Source organism: Glycine soja, chromosome 10 (genome assembly GCF_004193775.1).
Source record: "Glycine soja cultivar W05 chromosome 10, ASM419377v2, whole genome shotgun sequence".
Taxonomy (NCBI): domain Eukaryota; kingdom Viridiplantae; phylum Streptophyta; class Magnoliopsida; order Fabales; family Fabaceae; genus Glycine; species Glycine soja.
The window spans coordinates 48,846,427-48,871,383 of record NC_041011.1 but is presented as its reverse complement, the minus strand read 5'-3'; the positions used below and the strand labels follow the sequence as shown (position 1 = coordinate 48,871,383).

Sequence of the window (24,957 nt, the reverse complement as noted above, 5' to 3'; positions counted from 1 at the left end):
ATTGTATTTTGCAGTCCTACTACTATATTGTCTAGCTCACATTGTATTCTAGAAAATCCATTTCCGAATGCAATAAGGTGCAGGAAACAATTACGGGAATGTAGGAAATAAATGCCCTAGTCGTACGGTTTCCTACCATTCTTACACGGCCTTTGTAACAAAAAAAAAGAAGAAAAAAGCCATTGCTTCTCCTGAAAGGCTAATTTAAAGTCGGCATCAGTGACACTGCAAGGGTCAAGCCCAAACTCATCTATTAAAAGCCCAACCTTGAAATCTGAGGTCTTTTACATCCCACATGAGTTGGCGGTATTTGAGTCCTGCAATTTTTTTTTTATCCTGCATCTCCTAATGCATTTGGAATGGGCTTTTCTAAATATAATGGAAAGTGCTGGATCGTGCAGGAAACAAATACCTGAGGGGAATTGCTTGGGGCACCCAGCATTTTTTCTGGGGTACCCAGCAATTTTCAAAAATGCCATGGGTATTTTCGGTTACAAATAGCAGGAGGAGTTTTTCATTTCCACAGCGCCATTTTCTTTTCACAAAATCTCCGTCACTTAGTGTAAGTTGCTTCCATTAAGGTCGATTTCGAAGCGTATTTGATCTCCGATGGTGTATGTGTATTTTTTAGGAGTATACGGTGAATTTTTGTTGGTTTTCGTCGCCCAAGAAAAAGAGGTACACGAAAAAAAATTTACGAACCTAAGAATTGTCAATCCGTATAAACAGATATGGATTGACAATTCGTATGGTTCATACGGATTGTCAATCTGTATGGTTCATACGGATTAGTAGTCCGTATGAACATACAAATTGTTTTTTTTATTTTATTTATTAAATTGCAATTTAAATATTGTTAATTTAATTATTATTAATTTTTTAATTTTTTTTGTACTACTTTTAGTAATTTCAGAAAATTTGATTTGGTGATATTATTTTTTATAGTGATATAAAAATGTATTAAGTAATTAGAATGGTGAAAAAAATGCTAATGATTAATAATTAACTAACATTATATTGCTTAAAAATTAATAATTAAACAAATTTATATGACAATGATTATGTATTTACATGTTTAATTGAATTATGTATTTTATTGAATGATGTATTTATTAGGTTTATATGACATTTTAATGAAAATGTGTAGTAAATTTTATTTTTTTTGTAAACAACTATATTTGTGCCAATAACAAATGAGGTAATTGTATATTTTTTCGTCATTGAATTGAATTTGTTAAATGTTTTATTAAGATGGACAAAGACCAGTGGGTATAATAGTATGATGTCTGAAGAAGCTGATATGAATGTTGAAAATGAGAAAGATGCTGACGTTAAAATAGAACACGTTGATTATTCTAATGCCTTTAATATTTTTCAGGTATTTATGTAATTTGTTGTTGTTGGTACAATAATTATATTACATGGATGTTTACTCATGCCAGACCTTCCTTATTTGATTGTGTTTTGGTTGTTTGCTAGCCGTGATGAAGTTTTACATTGGGCTCAATCGTTAGCTCATGAAATTGGATTTGTTGTCGTTATAATAAGGTCAGACACCAATACTGGTGTTCGAGGAAGAGCCATATTTTTGTTGATAGCTTGTGAAAGAAGTGGTGAGTATAGGCCTAAGAAACATAATTTGGTAAAAACATGCACTAGCAGTAGAAAATGTGGATGTCCGTTTAAGTTGTGTGTGAAACCAATTTTGGGAAGAGAAGGATAGATGGCAAAGTTAATTTGTGAGATTCACAATCATGAAATGACAAAGTCATTAGTTAGACATCCATATGTGGGTCGACTAATAAAGGATGAGAAGATTGTTGTTGCTGATAAGACGAAGTCCATGGTGAAGCCAAGAAAAATTTTGTTGACCTTGAAGGAGTACAATGACAATAATTATACAACAATCAAACAAATTTACAATGTGAGACATGCTTACCGTTCTTCCATAAGAGAGAGTAACACCCAGGACTTTTCTTATTGCTCGGCATAAAGCACGACCGAGACCTCTAGTTCTAACCATTATCTGCACAAAACTTATCGTGTTTTTTATATTCAATCATTTTTTCACATGTTTAATTATTTTGAATATTTTCTTAAAGCATTTTTTAATATCTAAAAATGTCAAAATATTTTGAATTTTTCATTCAATCATTTTTCAGTTTTGGTTTGAACAATGTTACAATATTTTTTTTACTAACTTTTTAAAATCTTTTACATTTTTATTTAAATCATTTTTAAATGAAAAATATATTTTTAAATTTTGTTTTCAACAATTGTTTTAAACTTAATTTAAATTATTTTCAATGGTTGTTTCAAAAAATTTTAAAAGTAATAAAATAAATTTTATTTCAATAATGTTTAAAGTAACTAACAAAATTAAAATTATTTTAAAAGTATTAAAAGTCAATTTTTTAAGTAATAAAACTACCAAAATGAATATATTTTAATATTTGATTTCAATCATTTTTAATAACTTACAAATTTGTTATACAATTAAAATATTTCTTTCAATATTTTGTATAATAATTTTCAATTATTTATAATTTTCAATTGAATTATTTTTATAACTAACAAATTTTAATTAATTTAAATATAGTCTTAGTTTTGGAAATCTTATCTAATCTAATCTTAGTCTCAATTTGGGAAATCTAATCTAATCTTACTTGGGAAATTTAATCTAATCTTATATTATCATACATAATTAAATAAACAAAACTAACCAAATTATATAAAAGGAAGACTAAACAAATAAGTCCATACATAATAAAATTTCAATACATGATTAAATTTCACAAATGATTACAATACACTAGAAAATAACTACACTAATTTTTTTTAACAAAATCACTAAAATAAAAATAAATTTCAAAAAATAACTACATTTTTTTTTACCAAACATAACACCATTTAAAAAAAACTTAATGTTTTTTATAAAAAATACCATATGGATTCGTATGGCCAAAACATTAATTAAATTTTAATAAAATACAACAAGTTTTTTTACCATACATAACAACATTTATAAAAATTTAAAAATAACTCAAGAATTTTTACAAAAATGCAAAAAAAAATTAAGCATAATTTCCAGTTTATTATTTGTAATTAATATAAAAATCTCATACGGTCAATGATCCGTGTGGTTTATATAGAACCAATCCATATCAAATCTGTATGACAATAACACTAATTAAATTTTAATAAATAACTAAAATAATTTTTATGATTCATAACAACTATTAACAAAATTTTAAAAATAACTCACATGAATTTTTTTTAATTGCAACAAAAAAAATTTAAATATAATTTCCAGTTTGTTATTTTTTAATTAAAAAAAATACCATACGGATGGCCACAACACAAAATAAACTTTTTTAAAAATATTAACAAAAATTTACCAACAATAAAAAAATAATTATTTTTAATAATAACTTAAATAAATTTTACCAAAAATAAAAAGAATTTTTTTTTAAATAATTTATAAAAGTAAAAAAAAAACCATACAAATTGATAATCTATATGGGTTTTTTTCTCACAACACGTCATTTTGTCTGACAAAGCTTAAAAAAAAACCAAGACCAACAACAACAAACAACAAAAACCAATAACATAAAACAATACAATCATGCAGCAATATCATAAAAAGGAAATAATCATTCAACACTTCAAAAAAAAAATGACTTAAGAGGAAACAGACCACTTACCTCGAAGAAGATTACCCAACGAAGGAGAAGAAGAACTCTGCTATGAAGACCAATAACCACCAACAGCAACAACCACAACACGAACACAGAGGAAGACGAATGATAAGCAAAAAAGGAGGAAGAAGCACGAACACCAACGACGGTGGGAGGAAGAGGAAGAAGTATATGGTGAGAGGAAGAGGAAAAAGAAGCGGCGTAAGAAGAGAAACACGAAGGATAAGCGCTGTATGGACGAAATTGCATATACATGCGAGGATAAGTGTGAATTTTTGTAAGGAGTATTCATATTTAATTAATGTCTACAATACCTCGAACAGAAATTGCATATACATGCGAGGATCGAAAAACAACACATCAGTAATAACTAATAACTTTCAAATTGCAAGAGGCGCAAAAGAATGATATTGAACGCGTCTTTAATCCGAATCGCTCGCGTTAATTAACCTTTATTTTGTGTGGCCATGGTCAGATCAAGTACTTGGATCGGGTCGTCTTGCTGCAGGAGAGAATCTTGAGGGTACCAACTGTTTGTATATGCCCAAGAAATTTATCTATTACTGTATGTTCCAAATGACCCAGGTAAACAAGATATTTTGTGTGTGTGTGTTTTTTTAAACCAGATGTATCATTTACACATATTTGTGTATTAGAATCTCGTATCTCTGGTTAAAGCTGAAATAATCTCCGACTAATTGATTTGGATTTTTATTTTTATTTTTTAGTTTGAGTAATCATCCTTTACATGATTATTAAGATTGGACCAGTTAGTTTGACAGGTTAATTCAAATTAGTTACTTCATCAATTCCGTCATCTCAAAGAATTGATAAAAAAAAAATCAATTGATCAAAAGGACAAAAAATTGAATTTCAAGAATTAGTCAAAATTTGAGAAAACTAATACAAAGAATCAGTGGAGCAACTTTTTCGTTTTCTTTTCCTAAAACTTTTTAAAATAAAAAAGTCCCATATGTAAGACCTATTATAAATTATTATTATTAAAGTGTTACTTATCATATATATCATATATAGTATATATACTTTTTATGTTAATTTTAAAAAAAATTTAATCACAAGCAATGATTGTATAAAAAAAATTAGACTGTCTTTTTATCATAAACTGTTATATATAAAAAGTTTTTCCATTTTTACAATAATTAATTTAAATTCATATTAAAAAAATCATATTTATTGGTAAATTTTAAGTCCCACATTGACTTAAAATATTGTTAAAATTGAAGTAGAAAACATCTTTTACCTTAAAAATTGATTTTATAAGATTGAGTTAAGTTAAGCCCGTAAGATACATAAAAAAAAATGTTTTTTGAATAACACTTTTTATCCTAAGAATATATGTCAATTAAATTCATTATAAAAATATATACATTTTATTATCATCAAACTATACCTTCTTCCTGCTCAAATTAAAGGAGTTGTATATCCAGCATATAAGACCATTGGAAAAGGAAAAACAGAAGTTAGAAGATAGAGATAAATAAAAGTAAGGTATGAAAGAAGTGCAAAAACGAGAGCATAAGAAAATCGGAATTGTTTTAACTTTTAATTTAGAAAAATTACAACAATGTGGATCCAGATTATACATGGAAAGGGACATTCATTACACTTTCGTGGGAGTTGAGTTAAATCTAGAAGCCTCCCGTCTCATGTATGGGTCCAGACTCCAGGTGCTGCTAAACCATCATTTTAGGGGCAAGTATACTTTTATTTTCCATTCAATTATTTAGACTTGAGAGCTAAATGATAGTCGTTATATATTTGTGGAAAGTACAATAATAATTAATTATATACTTCATTTTCAATGTTAAGTTTCCAGACATTGATCTTTACCAACTTTATCGTTTTTTGGTGTCCAATTAATACTTAGTAATATTAATGCTCATACATATTTCTGTCATCGGTATCTAACAAATTTATGGATCGAAATCCAATCACTTCACATGTTGTCTGATTATTCTTTTGTGGGTCGGAAGGCAATGGTTTTCTATATACTATGTCCTGTAAGGCTGTAACCTCTGCATTGACTAGCACGGCTTCAATTAAAGCAAAGAAAAAGGCACAAGCAAGCACTATATATCTATTTCAAACGAGACATAAATAGTGTGCATCCACTGCATTGACATTGAAACTTCCTAGAAATAACACGAGCAGATGAAACATCAAGCATGTATGTATGCTCAATCTCATCACAGAACTCAGAAGTTGGTGTGAGTGAATGATGATGATAATGGAAGGAGAAGAGAGGGCTTGTTTGAGTGAAAGATGGGAATAAAGATGTGAGTTTCATGAGCCAAAGTGTTGAAGGCAATCCTAACAACACTGTCAAATCAGACATCACTTCTCTGATCTCTCTTTTTCAGAGACCTCACCAAACTTTGTTGAAGGTGGGGTGCTGTCATGTGTGGTGTAGTGGGCATTCCTGACTAGGTCTTTGGATTTGGATGGAGTAATAACCCCTTCATCACCCCATTCCCCGTCTCATTGTCAATCTGTCTTGTCAAACCCCCCCTCTCAAATAAAACTACTGCTAAATACATGTTTTTCTGCGGCACTGTGACATATTATAAGTGCAAGAGAAGAAAAAAACAAACTAAAAACAACAACACTGCCACGCCTCGTGAAAAAGCAGACTCCTTGGGCTGTACATTTGTGTTGTGTGTGTATATATGTGCCAGCTATTTTTTTATAAGGAAAATATTACATATAATGATATGTTGATAGATATATAAAAATAAATTTAATATAAGGTAAAGAAAATTTTAATAAATTTGTGTACTTGTGCTTGTGTAATAGTATATGATACTACTTTCAATCTTATATATATAACAAATAAAATAAAAATATTTTTTTACCTTAAATACAAGAAGCATATGATCATTTTAAGTATATTAATTATTAATTTTCTTCTATATTCTTATTTATTATAAAGATTTTTAATGAGATAAGTGATAGCGGTTAGTAAAAAGTTATCCTTAAAAAATAAGTAATATCATTGAATATATCAACTACTTAAACTAATTAATTCAATATGTATTTTTATAATAAAATTTAAGTTATGATATCATTAGTTAAAAGTAAGTAGTTTAATCCTTTTTATTAATCTTCATAAATTAGTTATTTGTTTTTTGTAAATAAAAATGGAGAAAATAACAGTAATTATCCGAATAGCCAGCACATAATAATACATTGCTGTTTTGGGAGTGGTAAGTAGTGAAAGGAGGTTTTCAAATTTTGTGGGTATAGACCATAGGGGACCTGTTAGGGTGACTTGTTGCGTTATTTTGTGAATGGGGGCTTTGTTTTTGTCAGTTTTTACTTTTTACCTCAATTGATACAAGCAACACTGACAGCAGGGGTAGCTAGCCAAAGCAAAGCAACTGTGTTATCTCTGTTCAACCCAATTGCAAAGGAGCTTTCACCCCCTCGTGTGTGTACTGATGCATTTTTTTGAACTCTCTCCTCTACTTTGGAATTGGAGCACATCCATCCAGTAGTTGCAAGAGTCGTCACTCACATGTCATCCACTATTATGTATCCATAATTGTTGGCCCATTATTTTCTTCTTCTTTAGTTTAGGAAAATATGAAACCCACACCACACACATCTTAATCTACAATTTATTAATTTAGGTTAATTAAAAAGAGACATCAACTTTAATCTGCTCTGAAAAGAAAAGAGGTGGACTTGTGAGAGATAATTTGTCTCCCCCACGTTCGATGTGCATCATTAGTCCATTCGTCAGCTTGTTTATGCAAAGTTTCGTTTCAACATAATTCATATGGTGGAGGAACATGTGCATGGCGTTTTCATAGATACGCATATTTGAATCATCGGGCATAGGTTCATTTTCTTGGTTTTTCTACTTTCTTATTCTATGAGGTCATATGTACGGACCCCAAGAGGAAAAGTTAACAAGCTAAAATAAGAAATATTATTAATTTGGTTCCATTGATAATTAAAATTCAAATCTCTTACTATAATTGAAAATTTTGAATTCAAATTTTAATCATAGGACTGAGATTTAGGAGACGAATGAGTAAACACAAAAAGATTAATGTCACACTGGTTAAACTATAAAATATAGTAATAAGAATTAAGAAATGTGAGTTTAAAAAAAAGTGTAAACAAAGATTAAAAAAACTAACTAGCAATTTTTCAAGTACTACAGCTCCTTATTAAAAAAAAAAACTACTAACACTAGTATTTTTTTAAGATTGAGAAATCCAGGTGAACATTAGTAGAACCATTATAAAAAAAAATAAAGCTCCTTTTTTAACATTTAACACAGTTAAATATATTTTTTTATTTGATATCATTGTAATTAGAATGTTAGGGTCTCCAGGTATTCCCATAGCTTTTTGAATATTCTTTGAAATCAATATGAGATTAATTTTTTGTTAGACTTTAATCATACTTAAAATTGATCATTAATTCCCTTAAAATGTATTATATGAAAATCAAATACAAGTCATCCCTATAAATTAGATACGTGTTGTTAATTAAACTATACTCGTAGACTACAGTTAACTATCTTAAATACAAACTCAGTTCCTAATTAAATTAAAATAGTCTCGTATAAATTGATCCATTAACTCCATAGTACAACAACTCGCACTTGAGGCTTATGGAAGAATTAATAGGATTTGGATTTAAATGGTCATTCTAGCCGGTTGGAAATGTGAACTAACGTTTGAAAACAGAAAGTGAAAACGAGGAATTCCCTTAATTAGGTAAAATATCATGTCACCTGATCAGTTATATAAAGAAAAGAAATGAGAGGAATTTTAACAACGATATCATAAGTAGCAACCTGTACGGGGAAAAAACAATAACTATCATCCATTGACACTAATGAAACAAAAAACGCCCAATAGAACGAACTGTGTTTCATTTGTTACTTCATTCATTCATTCTCACCACATACTGAACTTGCTGTGTCAAACGTTGCTTTCTGCAGAGGTGAAAACACCACTTGTTGGCATGTACACATTTAATGGAAAATGAAAGGGGAGAGAAGGGGGAACCGGCGCGTGCGCATATATATAAAATAACACTCACACAGTTTGAGCAGAAAACAAGTAAATACTAAATATCAATATCCAATGAAGGAAGGAACCACTGAGACTGAGATCGATAAGACAGATCAGATTACGTAATAATAAATCCCAAACAGTACAAAAACCAAACAAAGAAAAATTAAGAATACAACCTCAGATACCTATGTGCCTTGAAGCAGTGAGATACCATAAACTTCAACAACTACAAATACAAACAGTAACAGCTCAATAAGTTAACCCAACCCAGCCCCATTCAAAGATTATGCTCCTTCCATCCCTACCTCTATTCAACCTTTCACGTGATGGAAGCACAGAAAATAAAAGATGGAATTATAAATTATTTGAAATCTGAAGAGAAACTAGCTAGTCATAATTACAATTCACAAACGTCAAATATTCTGTTGTAAAATAATAGAGGGTGGTAGGGTAATGTAAGGTGCCACAAATTAACATAAACCAAAAAGGGAATGAAATGAAATCATATACAAATATAGAGAGAAGTAGTAGTGTAGTGTGTGTTAAAAGCAGAGAAAGGTTTAAGATATATTCCTCTCGGTAATCACACCCGAACATATATCTTACATTCCCAACACTCCTTTGCTGTCTGACCATCCCTCAAAAGGTTAACCCAAAAATCAATAACTATAAACATCAATATTACTATAAACATAGTACTCATAAACATCCCAACCTCAGCAACATTAATCAGTGCATGAAAGGCACTAATACTGAGATTAAAAAAAAAAAAAAAAGCCCAAAAGGGGAAAATTTAAGATGGCTGGCTGCTGCTAGTACCAGCAATGTTCACCTGTTCGGTTCTGGCAACAACAACGTTTGTGTTCTTCTTTTTGTACTAGGATTTTTATATATACTACTATTATTATTAATTAATGTCACGGCATGAAAAGCTTGTTCCCGCACTTGCAACGCCACGCTTCGGGGTAGTACTCGAGGCGAATGATCAAACCCGGTTGGACCGGAACGTGAACCGGAAAGCAAGGACTGCACCAACCGCACTTGGATCTGCACGACGGCGGCGACGACCCTGGCCCGCCGAACCTCTTCTCCTCCGCCACCACCCTATCCACCGGCGACCCATTTTGCTTCTCTTCCTGGTTAAGCTGCTTCACTGCCCCACCACCTAAAAAAATAGTAAGTACCGTGAAAAATTAGAATTGAAGTTGGAAAAAAAAAGAAGTGGGGTGTTTTTTTTAAAAAAAAAAGAAAGAAAGAAAAAGACTTTATTGTGTTGTGTGGAAGAGTGTACTTACTGGGATGTGGGGCGAGATTGGTAATGGCTGAAGTGGAAGAGAAGAAGAGAAGAGAGAAGGTGGTGAAGGTTTGTAACCAACGGAAGTGATGGTGATGTCTGCGGCGGCGCATTACGCCCATGGTGTTGAAGAGTGAGGAGCTAGCTAGGATGGTGTTGAAGGGAAGTTTTGTATGTGAGTGAGTGTGTGGTATTATTATTGTTTTGTTGCAGAAGAAAAGAGAAAGTGAGGGAGAGTGTTGCGTGAGAGAGTGGGAGAGAAAGTCCAAGTCAAAAGAGAGGAGAGTGAGAAGATTGTTTGTGTTTGAGTATTAGGGAAAAAAAGGCCCAAAGGGGTAGGGGGCATGGGCCCTACCAGAGTCCAGATTCCAGAATGATTGTGATAGGGTGGGTTCCAACTAGGTAAATTTTATGGGTGCCTTCAAACAACCCTCTCATTTGTCACATGTTTGTGTTAATTTGATCCCTTTAATATGGTACAGCTTATAACCTACATGCCCTCCTTCTTTTTAAAATAAAAAGTTTAATCATCATATATATATATATATATATATATATATATATATATATATATATATATATAATATAATATAAAATTATTTTATCTCTGACTACATAACTTATATTTTTCATAAATAAATTATAAATGTATTGATAAAATTACTTCAATCAAATTATCAATCACATCAATCAATTGATATAAAACTATTTAAGTAATTATTATCTTGAATTTAAGTTTTAAATATACATAATTAAGTTTTAATCCTGAGTATGCATATAGTATTAGAGGAAAAAATTTATTGGTCATTAATAATTTAAGTATTTGATAGGAAGGTTCTCCACAATGGATACTGGTAGTCGCGTATTCTATTCAACTGGAATAAAACCCCCTTCACCTTTTTCTTTATACTTTAAAAGCTAAGAACATAGTCATATTTTTGTTTTTCTTTCATTTCATCTTTATTGTAATTTTGGTTCTTCTACTACCATTTATTTTTAAATTCAATTTATTATTTTTTTCTAATTTAATTTTCATTATTTTAGTTATATAACTTTGATTCATTTGTTAGACACTATATGTCACCCAAAAAAAATTTGTTAGACTCTATTATTATATACGTCGGCATCTGATAAATATTATACATTAAGTTAATAGTTAAACCAAAATTATATAATTAAAACAGTATATATGAAATAAAAGAAACTAATCAAAATTAGAATTAAATCTATATTATGTCGCATAATTTATTTAATTTTTTTATTCTATTTTGTTCATCTCTGGTACCAAAAATAAAGTCTAGAATGATTGTTATTTATCTTCTAAAATTATATTCATTACATTGTGTTGCAGATATAGACATGTCAGAGGTATAAGTAAACGTCTTTTCATTTTCTGAGAGGGGCAGCTAACAATAAAATAAAATAAAACGAAATGAAGATTGAAATAATTTGGATCCAATGCTATCGCCCACTCATTTTAAGTCAGCTATTTTGAGTTGGACCTATCATCCATTTGGTTTACAAATATAATTAATTATGACATGATAATATATATTATAATGTAAAATTTATTTTTCAAAATTAATTGAAATAAAATTTTAATTATATTTAGTAATTTTAAATTGGTTTTATTAAAATTTAGAACAAACATATACTTAATTCATCATATCTCTTCAAATTGAACGATTTATTTTTGTTTAATTCATTTTAAACTCAATCAAGCATTAAAAACCGCAAGATATAACATTAGTTTATTTATGCATCATTAGATAGAAGCCAAAACTCGTGTCAAAAAAAAAAATCTCTAATGAAAAAATAACACCTGGGTGAAAATTTGCCATTAAGAAAAAACAGTATTAGCACTAAAGCAGAATAAAATTTTATTGAAATACTTCTAGTTAAAATAATAAGGTGGGGCAAAAGTGATTTGAATTCTATTGTAGGGATATGCTTGGTTTAGGAAAAATATTGAAAAGAAAAATGAATAGAAAGTAATATGAGTTTTTAAGTTATTGAAAACAAAAAAGAGATAATTTTTTAATTTTTCTTATTTAATTGTGTAAAAAGTAAAATAAAAAAAGTGTATAAAATTACATAAATATTTTAAATAAAAAAATGAGATATTATATTAAAAAATTATCCTTTTCATATTGATGGTACTTTTATCTTTTAAATCTCATTTTCATCCATTTATTTTCTGTAAAACTTCATATTTAAGTACTTTCAAACGGTAAAAGATTTCAAAATATCATGTTTTCAGGATCATTCTTTCCTTTTTAGCTAAAGCAAACAAAGCATTAAGGTCAAAATGTCTCCTAAGACAAGAAAGCGAAAAAAAGGAGGCTACCATGCATTCAAGAGTATAGGAATTGGCTGAATTCTCAAGATGTGGGAAAAGATTCTTGGACTCATGTCAGTGGCAGGGCAGGTTAATTTCATAATCAGTGTGACATTTGAAGAAATTATATTTATGTACGTCTAACTAAAAATTATTTAATTAATAACATTAGACCCTATTTAGGTGGTTTAGTTGAGTGGTAACGGCGATCACAGCAAGATTATTAAATGTAAGGAAAAATGTTATTTAAATATAAATTCAAAACTCGCATCCCCCAAACAAATCCCATTCAATGTGAAAATCTCAAGATATCATAAAAGAAAGTTATACACTAAATGAAAAAATTGGCTAGTTTTAATGAACAGATTCAAATAATATTTTATTTATTTATAAGAATTAAAAATAAATACTAAAGAATCTATAGCATTTGTACATCACACTCAACCAACCAACTGAAAAATATTTGACACATCCGAACAGGAATAAATTTCATAAAATATTTACTTTAATATATGATTTTACAAAATTCGCTTTAGTTTTTAAATATATAATGACTCGGAAGAAAATTTTAAAAATAGTATATTGAATAAATTTTTATAGAATTAAAAACTAAAGTAAGTTTTATAAAATTAGAAACTAAAATTTCTAACACTTACGAGTTTTATTTGGAGTATAACACTGTTGAGTTATTATTACAATAAATATTTAATGGTCTCTTAATGTATGTAATAATAGACAAACCAATGATAAAATTTAACAATCATATCATATGATTTGATGTCTTAAAATATGATATTAACTAAACTATCGTGTTTAAAGATGTATCATAATGTGGAGTCTTTTTTTATTTAAGCATCCCACAAAGTCAAAGTGATAATACCCTATGATCTCTAAATTTCTAGACTTCTAATATGTAAGCATGTAGTTTCTTGTTCTCTTCAAATAGTGAATTATGTGTTTTACTACTTTCTAGTGTCGCATACCATGATTAATCGCGTATCTCTCAAGCTATTTAGGACGGAAACAAACTTAAGCATACATAAGACTCTTCACAACTAAAGCACAAGGAATCATCAGCATCTATTATTTTTTCAGGATTACTAATAGGACATTGTTTAAGACTAACTTGTCTCCTTTACCAACATGTGTATCTTTTGGTTTATTATCTTTCATCTTGAATATGTCCAAAACTATATTAGGATTATAAAGTTTTCATTAACATATATAAAATCAAAAGGATAATTTTACTCTCACTGAAAATTTGGTATATGCAATCATCATCCAAAATTGCATCAAAACCATAAGAGGTAATAACTTGATTAAATCTGTAATACCATCAACGGAAAGCCTATTTAAAGTCATAGATGAATTCTTTTAATTTGCACACCACAAACTTTGAATCACCTTAACAAAATTTTCTAGTTGCACTATATTGTTTCATCAATATTTTCATTTAGAAACATAGTTTTTACATCCATACAATACAACTCTAAATCAAAATGAGTCATCGGTGTCATTATAGTCTTAAGAGAGTCTTTTTATGAAATCGAAGAAAAGTTTTTTTTATAATCATTGTCTTTCTTTTAAGTAAAGTCTTTGACAACAAGGAGAATTTTGTATATCTCAATATTACCCTTTGAATCTCTTTAAATTATAAATATTTGTTTACAACTTATAACACACCTTTAGGTAATTCAACGATATTCCAAGAGTCTATGTCAATCATTGATTTTATCACATAATTAATAACAATAATCCACTTTTTAAGGGTTAGAACATCTATGACTTGACTGAAGTTTATTAGATCTTTCTCAGTCAGCCTAATGTCATATTCATGTTCTTAAAGAGATGTACCATAATAATCCAAAGTTGTATTTCTCCATTTTTTTTCTAGTAGATCTTCGAAATGACACTTATTGCTTGTTGAGTTTGAACTATAGGTGGTGCTTGAGTGTGAATCTCAATGTTGTCTTGTCCTTTAATGATATTAAGAATAACATCATTATTAATTACCAAATATATTTCTTGAACAATAAGTACAAAGACTTATTCATTGTCAATAATAGATTATTCTTTAAGGATAATACTGATTGTGTTTCCTTCCCCTCCAAACTCAACTTCCTCAAGGAATTTTGCATTTCTGTCTCAAAGAATGATCTTATAGTCAGATTGTAAAACTTACACTCACGAGAACATTCAATCCAACCAATAAAGTAGTAATTATATCTTTAGTTTGGCTTACCTTAACGCAACATGTAAGGCCTTGCTTCAGCTAGACATTTCCAAATGTGCATGTGCCTAATGATGAGCTTATTCCTAGTCCATAACTCATGAGGGATTTAGCGACTACTTTAATTGGTACCTTGTTGAGAATATAAACTGCAATCTTTAATGTTTTCCCCCAAAGTGACTCTGGTAGAGGAGAGTCATACTTCTTATCGTATCCTTAAAAGTCTAGTTTCGCCACTTTGCAACTCTTTTCATGTTAGGTTTATTCAACATTATATATTGTAGAAAAAATTCACACTTATTGAAGAAGAAAAAAAAAACATGAAAAGGGTCTACACATTACACACCTTAACTGTCATTTCTACCGTAGTAGTTACTGTCATAGTCATATTTGACAGACTTAATTTTCTTTCTTAATTAAAGTTCAATTATAACTTTGAAAGAATTAAAAGCATCCCGAAACTGAGATTTCTCATAAATTAAATAAAGAGTAGACGTCTATGAAAATAATAAAATATATTTGTCTATTTCATGAATCCATGGGAAAGGAACTACAAATATTTGTATGAATTATTTCTAAGATATCTGTAGCTCTTTTGTCACCTAAATTTCTTTTGTTTGTTTGTTTTCCCTTAATACACTCAATACAAACTCAAAAGTCTGACAAATTTAAAGGTCTAAAATTTTCCTCAAACGCAATCTTCTAAATTCTTTGTATAGAGATGTGACCTAAGTGTCAATTCTATAAAGTGAGAATTCTCATTTAGTTTATGTTTCGTACCGTGCGAATCCTTCACCGCATTTAATTATAGGAACATTTAATATTAATTAAAGACTCATAACCAACATCATTTGAATCACAATAGAACTTAACTTTATTATTTTCAAATGAACAAGAATAACTATATTTGTCCAAAATAGAAATAGAAATTAAATTTGTCTGATAGACGATGCAACATATGTCTCAACTAAATCCTAAATAATAAGTCTTTAAAAGTAATCTAAGAGTTCATATAACTTCAACTGCAACTTTATTTTCATTGTTCTATATAAATGATTCTTTCAGCATTGTTTGGCAAATAACTCCACAAGCAACCTTGCAAAAACATACTTATGTGAGTAATAACACAAAAACCTTACCCACCAAATACTCCTGGGTATCAAAACTAAATTAACTTTAAAACAAATAAAATGAGAAGTTCATCATTCTTCACACATCAACAATGTACTTCGGATACTTTTACTTCATATGCCCCACTTTTAAAAACGTAAAAAGTAAATTTCTTATCTTACTCTCATGTTTTTACTCTAATTGAGAAAAAACTTTATGCACCATCCATGACTTTCGTCCTTTTCATTTAGCATGTGCTTGAATAAGTTTTTCTATAAGAAATAAAATAAAATAAACTTCTTTTATAAGATAAAATGAATTTGATAGATAAGGTAATATCATTTAGCCACTACAAAAAATATTTTAACTTATATATAAGTTACTTTATGGGAGAAATTTATTCAATTTTTCTTTTTTGTTTTATTCTTTCATAATAATATGATTGGTTTAAGAAAAAAAATCAAGTGAAAGAAAAGGAAAAGAATGAAAATGAGTGGAAAATAAAATAGTTTTGTAAATTATTTGATAGGAAAGAAAGTTTTTTTTTCTCTCTCTTATTTGGTTGGTAAAAAGTGAAAAAAAGTAAATAAAAAAATATAAATATTCCTAATAAAAAACAAGGGTCCAAAATAATAGTTAGTTGGTCTTTTCCCTGCAAGTTATCTTTCTCTCCCTTTTTGGGCATAACACTATACAATGATACTCACAATTTTCTTCATTGATTATTTTTTCTCTCATTGAAACCAAATAATGAAACAATTTAAGGTTGCGTGATCTTCCGTCTAAGCACAAATTTTCTGGTCACCATTCTACATTGATGTAGAGTAATTCTCAAACAAATTATTCATTACACCTCCAAATACATAAATCAACTGATAGAAGATTTTATTTTCTTTTCTTTTCTCTGTTTGATTTGTACCAAAATATCCCTAATTTAACTTAGAATTTGAGTTGCTAAAAAATTTCTATTTGAATTAAAATCTAGAAAGAAAAGCTTATCAGATATGGTATTTCTATTCTTTCAACCTAAATTAATCATTCATTCAATGTGATGTGATGTCTATATCACAATGAAACAGACTCAAGAAAAATATTAATTATAAATTTTTAAATTTATATGTATTGTCAATGAAAGCTTTTTTATACTACAATAAATAAAAATTATTATTGATATAAATTTTAAGAAAAATATTATAAAAGTTATCAGATTTTTTATATGTAACGATTTAGTATAAAAATCTTTACACTCTCAACGTATATAATATACACTATTTACTCATAAATTAAATTATTTCATTTGAATTTAAATATTAAAACATTTTTGTTGATGGGACGACGCTGTCTCTTGTTCACAGAACCATAACTTTATAAGATATTTATTTTTGCCGGGTTGGACTTGGACCAAAAGTATAATCCGATTAGCCCAATTTATGGTTCCTTGTATTATTGGGCTAAACCTACAAAGAAAACAAGTGAGTATTGACCAGGATTGCTGTTGGTCACTTGTTCGCAATTTTGACAAGGTTATAATTTTACAGCTAAACTCGCATTTTTAATAATAGCTATGCTCGGCTTCAAAATCAAAATAATAATAATAGCTATGCTTTTATCATTTTATTTATTTATTAATATACAGTAACGACAGTAAGATTTCAATCCAGGATAATGTATTTTTTTTCACCAAAAATATCCCTCTCAATCGATAGGCAAAACTTAAATCTATCTATACATTAAGATTATTATTGAAGTGAGTTTTATCTTTATCCTAATCTAATACCACATACATATTACATAATATCATCACTAGACCAATCCCAATATAATAAATCTGGTACACTTGTTGGGATGTTAGTTAAAGAAATAAAATTTTGAAATATTTATTAAAAAATATATTTTTATTGTAAATATAAAACTATTCAATACTTATTTTTATATAATTCAATGCATTTAATTAAACAAAAATAACTTAGAAACACTCAACAATTTAAAACTCAAATTATTTTTATTAAACTTTAAAAGAAATACACACTCCTGATAAATAAAAACACAATTTTAAATAGTACGATCCCGTAAGTATAGGAATTTAATTTTTGACCATGATATACAAAAGATTTATTATGTGAGGCAAAACTCTATTTGGTAATCTTTACCTTAAAAAAATATTAGTCTTTCACCTTAAATTTACATTGAGTTTGGAGTGATAATATGGTAATAGAACGATAATAGACTAAAAAAATTTGGTACAAAATATAATCATTCCTTTGTTAGATTTTAAATTGGGAAGGAAGGAAACATAAAAGTTAGGTAGGATCAACTTTTTTTTAACCCATCCCAATTGGGAGGGAAATGAGTTTGGAAAGATCAGTTTGCGTATTGAAAATTCTAATTTATCCTTCTTTTTGCATTTTTTATTAGAAATATTTATTATGTTTTGTATACATATATTTTTCTTTCTTCTTATTTTCTACAAAAACAAATAAGAAGAAAAAATGTATCCTTCATTTTTTATATTAAAAACCTAAAAAATTATTTTGCATCCTATTTATTTTTTTCTTGAGAGATGTCATTGATGCAAATTCCTATAGGAAAAAAAATAAACTAATTAATTTTTTTTTGAAATATAGTTACAGCATAAAACAATAATTGTTTGGCAGTTTGAGCTCATGGGAAACGAACCAAATGATTTGCTAGTTTTGCAGTTGCAAACACTATAAAATTAAAAAAAGTAGTTTTAATTTGGTTTCCTTCTGTCCGTCAGTTTGAAACAAATTTTGGTGTCAAATTATCTATCATTTTTTTTTACTGTAATTATCTATCATTTTAAAACTTCAACACCATATTATTTGTTATCTTTTCCAGTTATACTTTTATGAAAGATAGAGATAATAATATCTAAGAAATTTTAAAGTAATATATAAGGAACTGAGGAAGATTAATAATTTATTAAGCAATTCCAATTAATTTTAACAAAAATGATTTATTTATGTACTTCCTTTCATCTGTATTATAATCTTAAATAACATAGAAGAAGAAAAACAAAGAAATCACTTAATAAGAAAATCTTGAATAATTACTGTTTGAGTAAGATAGAATTATCATAGACAATATTTTTTTTAAAAGTATTTAATATAATTATATCGAAAACTCAAATTAAAGATAAATCTCATATCAATTAATAATCACTATTTTTTTATATAATTAATCTACACACTCTGTATTATATTATAGGTCATAAAATTTCTTAAATGATTTAATATAATTAAATATCTAAAACTCAAATTCTAAGATTAATTAATTTAGGCCTCCAAAAGTATCTGAAGCTAGCCAAAGGGTTGGGTAGAGTTTAAGGACATGAATGGTGGTAATGATGAATGTCAAGTAAATGAGCAGAAAGGTCCAAAACGAAAAGGTTAAGAAGGGTGTGCAGGTTGATGGGAACAGCACCCGTGTGAATGTGTACGTATGGGAGTATAGACAGAGTTATGTCTCGTACGGGCCCAACATCTCAACCTTTTCGCTGAACACACCCTAACCCTAAAACCCATCATTATTGCATTGCATTTGCTATACAACGTAACGTGGGTGAATATAAATTCATTTCGGACTGGGTACCCACACCACAGAGAACAAACACCCCAGTCATTTATAACAACATTTATTACTTCCTATCTATCAAAATTATTTTTTTACAAAATAATTATTTGGGCCACAATTATTTTTTTTTAAAAAAAAAGTGACAATCCAACTATAAAAACAGAAATTAATTAAAAAGGGAAAAAGGTGAAGCAAGTTGTGGTTATTGGACCAAGAGCATATGATATCTATCTATCTTTATGCAGGTGCAGCATGCCTATCCTAAACCTACTACAGTGCCAGAACCCACAAGTGAAATTTAATTAAAGCTTATGGCTATGCATGTCACCTTGTGTGATTCAGGACCAACAATGTTTAGCTGCCTCCTCTTCTGGATTTTCCTTTGCTCGTACTACACACCAAACCAACGAGGTAGTAACAGTATAGTAGTATAGGCTGTGACATTTCGAACTCATCACTGAGAAAGTGTAAGAAAATCTGATCTTGTGTGATGCTGGGAATCTGTAGGATACTGAAACAATTCAAGTTGCTTTTAACTAACTAATTAGGTAGAAATAAAATTCGTGCATGGTGAGAGTTTCTGCCCTTTTTTTTTTATTACAGTATTAAATTTTGTCACCGTACTGTTTCTGTCGAATTTAATAAACTGGATTTAGTAGTTGAAATATTGTGATACTGTTACACTAACCATGGAACATGGTATTGATATTGGTTTGTCGAATAACCCAATTATGCAATGAATGCTCTATTGCCCCCATTTTTGTTTCAATGAAACTGGAAATAAAAATCATTGGGTTCGGTTCCTTGTTGACAGGGTAAGGTCCGTAGACTCGGGCCCTGTAGATGGTCCTAATGGGCCCATTCCGCTTCTGGGTTTCTGATTTTGGACTCGGTGAAGTACACCTTTTAAGAAAGTGAATCATACCATTACTTCTTATGACATAGGGATACCCTCGCCAAGACGAGTTATTAAAGATTTTAAATAAATTGAATTTTTCCTGAGTTAAAATCAATTTATACATGTTAGTTTTTAAAGAAGTTAAATTAACTTTTTAATAAAAAATAAATACATATGTTAATTTTGGTTTATAAAAATTAATTTATTTTATCTTTTTTATTTTTTTATAAAGTAAATTACATCAAGTACTCCAAAATTTTTGTAAAATTAAACAAGCTCTCTCTTGCTTTCTTAAGATGTACAGTAAATTTTCTTATAGAAAATGACATTGTAATTTTGTTCAAATAATTAAGAAGAGTTAATATAATATATAAGGATATATGAGTGTACATTTTTTAAATAATCAATGATGAGCCCGTGCAGAGTAAAAAAAAGCAAGATGAGTTTGTTTTAGGTGTCATCCTACAACAATTTTGCTGTAAATCCACACAGCGAATTTAGACCGATAATTTTCAGTAACGATATAATTCAACTACACAGGGTATCCCTGTGTTTTACACTTTGCACAGGTATAGGCTATGCCATTCTTGAAGCAAGAATTATATGTTTCGGCGTAATCTAGTGAATTGGAGGTGAATTTTAGGAAAATGTGGTTGAAAAAACTTTAAACCAAACACATATTAGGTTTATTGGAAGCTTTCGCCTTCTGATGAATAGTGATCATTTTGGTACATTATAATTATTTTAAATATATTAAAAAAATTATTTGACAATTATTAAGAAAAATAGGATGTGTTTGACAACAAGCAAAGTGAGTTGCATTTAACGGTGCCTATACGGACTGTAAAAGTTCAATCTGCAAAATAAATGATTCTTTTTTAACATTTGAATCCGGTAGTTCGGGAATAAATGGGCTGGTCCACGAGTCCAAAAAAAAAATTTAAAAAATTATGTATTTTTTTAAAAAGAGAAAAAAGATGTATAAAATTAGAAGAAAAATTGACTTAATTTTTTAAGTTAAAAATATAACACACTAAAATAGATCAATATTTTAAACATAACTAATTAACAATAACAAAATAAAAATCTTAACGTAATAAATCAATAATACTTGCATATTGAATTTGGATAGTCTAAGAGTATGCAGGTTTAATGGATCAGACGTAAAAACTTGATATACCTATGCAGATTTTAAAAAAAGAAATATATCACCTATAAGGTGGACTTAATGGACCAATCTGCCGATCTAGGTTCATATATCCCTACAATTAAACTTAAGTGTTGTTTCATCAAGAAATATTAAGAATATATTTCCTAAAAGAAGGTTATTAGTGGCTATATAAAAAAATAATAATTTGATGCTTAAAAAATTATATTATAATAGTAAACTAAAATTAAGTATATATAAAAAGTAAAAATATATGGGTCGATTAAAGTAAAACGTGAATGAGTTTACTAAATTAAAGAATATTAATGTAATGTGTTATAACGAAGTACACTTTAGATCCACTTAACAATCTAAAATGAGTTGCTTTTAAGTTCTACAAACTCAATTCTTATATAAGAACAGATTCTATATTTCAAATTTAAAAGTCGTGTGAGCAAGTCATAATAGTAAGAATTCATAGAAATAGGTAGTTATTTTTTAGAACTCCTATAAAAATCACCATTAGAGATGCTGTTATAATCTTGTAGTGACTCTCACAGTAAAGAAAGTATTCCTAAAAAAGAGATATTCAAATGTGGGGAGTCAATAATAATTATTATGTTAACAAAAAATTTAAATAAGTTGACTTCGGAAACTCTCGGAATTAAACATACCTTCAAACTTCAATCTTCAAAATTCAATGAATGCTTATATATTTACAAAATTATCTATTAACAAAGTGTTAACAGCGAAAATTAAACTTAGAGTATCTCTAATGGAGATTTCTTAAGTCTTAAATTATTTTTTACAATTCCTATATTATTTTTTGTGATCCTCAAAATATCATAACATTATAAAAAATTCATGCATAATTTTATTTCAATAATAAGAAACTTTAAAAAACTCACACTTTTACATATTTTTTTTTTCATTTTAACTTTTTTCATTTAAGAAATATTTCAAGAAATCTCTAAACTCTTATATCTTTTGAGATACGAGTCTTATCCTTACCGATTACATCAACTTTATATTATTATTATTGTGAAATATTACCAGCAGAAATAATATTAACTATTAACGGTACATCACTTTCCATGGCGTGAGAAATAATGAAATAGTTGGCCCAAAATAGAAGAATCTTCCTTGTGCAGTGACCAGAAGCTATGCAAACCCACGCAGTTGAGCTGTTTGCCAGGTGCACGCCACATCCTATTCCTATTCGTTTACATGCTGCATCCATATAGTTTACAAGCTATGCAAAACGATGGATACTCCTCACGATAACTGGCAAAAAAAATGTTACGATCGAGTTACGATTTTTTATATTGATTAATTTTATATTTAATTTTTTTATACGGCTAGACTTTTTTTTTATATATAAAAAACAAAAATCAATTTGATCTAAACATAAATAATTGGATTATATAATTTTCTCTCTCAAAAGTCAAAACCAATAGCATGAATAAAACGACATATTTAGACCACATTCGTTCGGCATGCTTTTAAAGGGCATGGATAAGATCAACATGACACTGAAGTAAACACCCAAACACTCTTATCTAATCCAATTCACAGAAATGTGGAAATACATTATTTTTGAAGGAGGAAAAAAACGACTATATGTATATATTTTTTAATTTTATGAATAAGTTAATAGAAATAAAAAAAAAATTCAATAAAGTAAACCAAACACGAATCTTACACCAAGAATCTGCAAGAATATGTTTGCCAAAAAAATAAAAGATGATAAGGAAGTCATAACTTCATAAGACTCAGGAAGGAAGATTACGACTTGTCATTGAACACAGCACAGTGAAACCAGCAGTACATCTGAAAACCTTCCCTCGCCCCGAGGAGATCCAATGCATCAAATGGGGCATTGAAGTACAGAGTAAGAAAAAACAGTTGGACCTTGCATGTGTTATGTTACCAGTTACATAGTTACATGTTAAATTTCAATATTTTTTTTTTCTTGAGATATTTTAAGAGAATTGGGAAAATTTTCTTATATCTGGTAGTATTCACATGAGTTTAATATGCATGTAACGGGAATTCAGAAAAAAAAACAAATACATGCATGTAACGTGAGCGTAAAACTTTTACATTATCAAATAAAATAACTATTTTTTTTATAATTTTAAGATAGTTATTATAAAGATTTATCATCTAATATGATTATAATCAGAAGATAGTGAAAACAAATAATTACATTGTTAATGTATTTATTATGTATTTTCTCCATATTTTCTTATATTTTTTTAGTTCTTTCGGTTAATATCACTTAAACTGTTTTTTTTACCAATTAGATTAGTATCACTTAAATTTACTCAATTTAAGGTAATTTAAATTTAATTTTTTTCATGCATTATATTCAGTTGATAAGTATAGAGAGGACGTTACTGCACGTATTTTGCTTTCAATATTTCATTTTAATAATTTATTCTTTAATCGACAAATTATTTATTTAATTTATTTTTATTCAGTAAAATGGTTCTCTTGCTATTTGCAATAAAGATATTTTATAACATTTACATTTTTTATCTTGTACATTCTTAGTTTTAAATACATAAATTTTAAAAAATAGTCGAGTAATATAAATTGGCATTTGATATAAGAAATGGTTGGACATTTTTTTGGAAAATGAATGAAAACAAAAGTTTATTGTGTTTAATAAAAAAAATTCGTGAGTATTATTTAATGAATGAGTGAAAATAAAACATTTTTTACCTCTTGTGATAAGATAAATGCTAACGACATTTTATATGATATTTTTTTATTCATGATAATATTAATGTAAAATAGCCTTAATTGAAAGTGGACATACATAAAATAAATATTTTCTCTTAACATAATTTATTTCATTTCTAAAATTAATATTTCAAACTTCAACTACTTGATTTCTAATTATATAATATTTGTAAATACTCATGTACAACAGATGATAGTCTAAATACTCATAAAAGATTTACAAGCTTCTATGGAGTTCTTTTAATGTCTAAAAATAAAAAAATGTAGTAAAATTTAATCTTCAATTTTTGTCTTATTGACTCTCAACTGTCAAGACTCTAGTTATTTTTTGTCATCTATTTTAACATTGGGGAGCGTTAAATGTCTACCTTGTTTTGCTAGGATATTTTAAGAAAATGTATAATATATATATATATATATATATATATATATATATATATATATATATATATATATATATATATATATATATATATAAACAATTATAAATTTCTATTTTTATATTTTTTATTCATTAAATTTTATTATGCATCAAAGGTTACAATTGTCCTCCAATTTTTTTATCAACTATATTTTTGTGTCATTCACATTCTTTAACATATGAAAGTCAATAAACTCACCCTTTTGGTTTATTCTAACTATTACAAAGACTTGAGGTCCTGAACTTGTAGTATACGCCATTTGGCTTATATTTGTAGGATTTCATTGTAAGAAAAGCTTGTGATAGACGAGGCTGTGAATGTTCTAACAAACAAAGTGATTTATAATGCCTTAAATTGCTTTTTATTTATTTCAAATTAATTGTTAGTAAAATTTTATATTTCAAAAGTTTTTTTTTTACTTTCA

The 24,957-nt window shown here is 28.1% G+C and overlaps 1 protein-coding gene across 1 annotated transcript; it reads right to left on the bottom strand.

The window, feature by feature from the left end:
* Nucleotides 1-9,198: 9,198 nt before the first annotated feature.
* Nucleotides 9,199-10,319, bottom strand: LOC114370848 (EPIDERMAL PATTERNING FACTOR-like protein 5). The gene is made up of 2 exons (XM_028328240.1): nt 10,048-10,319; nt 9,199-9,917 (listed from the first exon to the last, which is right to left on the bottom strand). Exons 1-2 carry the CDS (start codon nt 10,166-10,168, stop codon nt 9,670-9,672), a joined length of 369 nt encoding a protein of 122 aa, XP_028184041.1. The 5' UTR covers nt 10,169-10,319; the 3' UTR covers nt 9,199-9,669.
* Between the last annotated feature and the right edge of the window lie 14,638 nt (nt 10,320-24,957).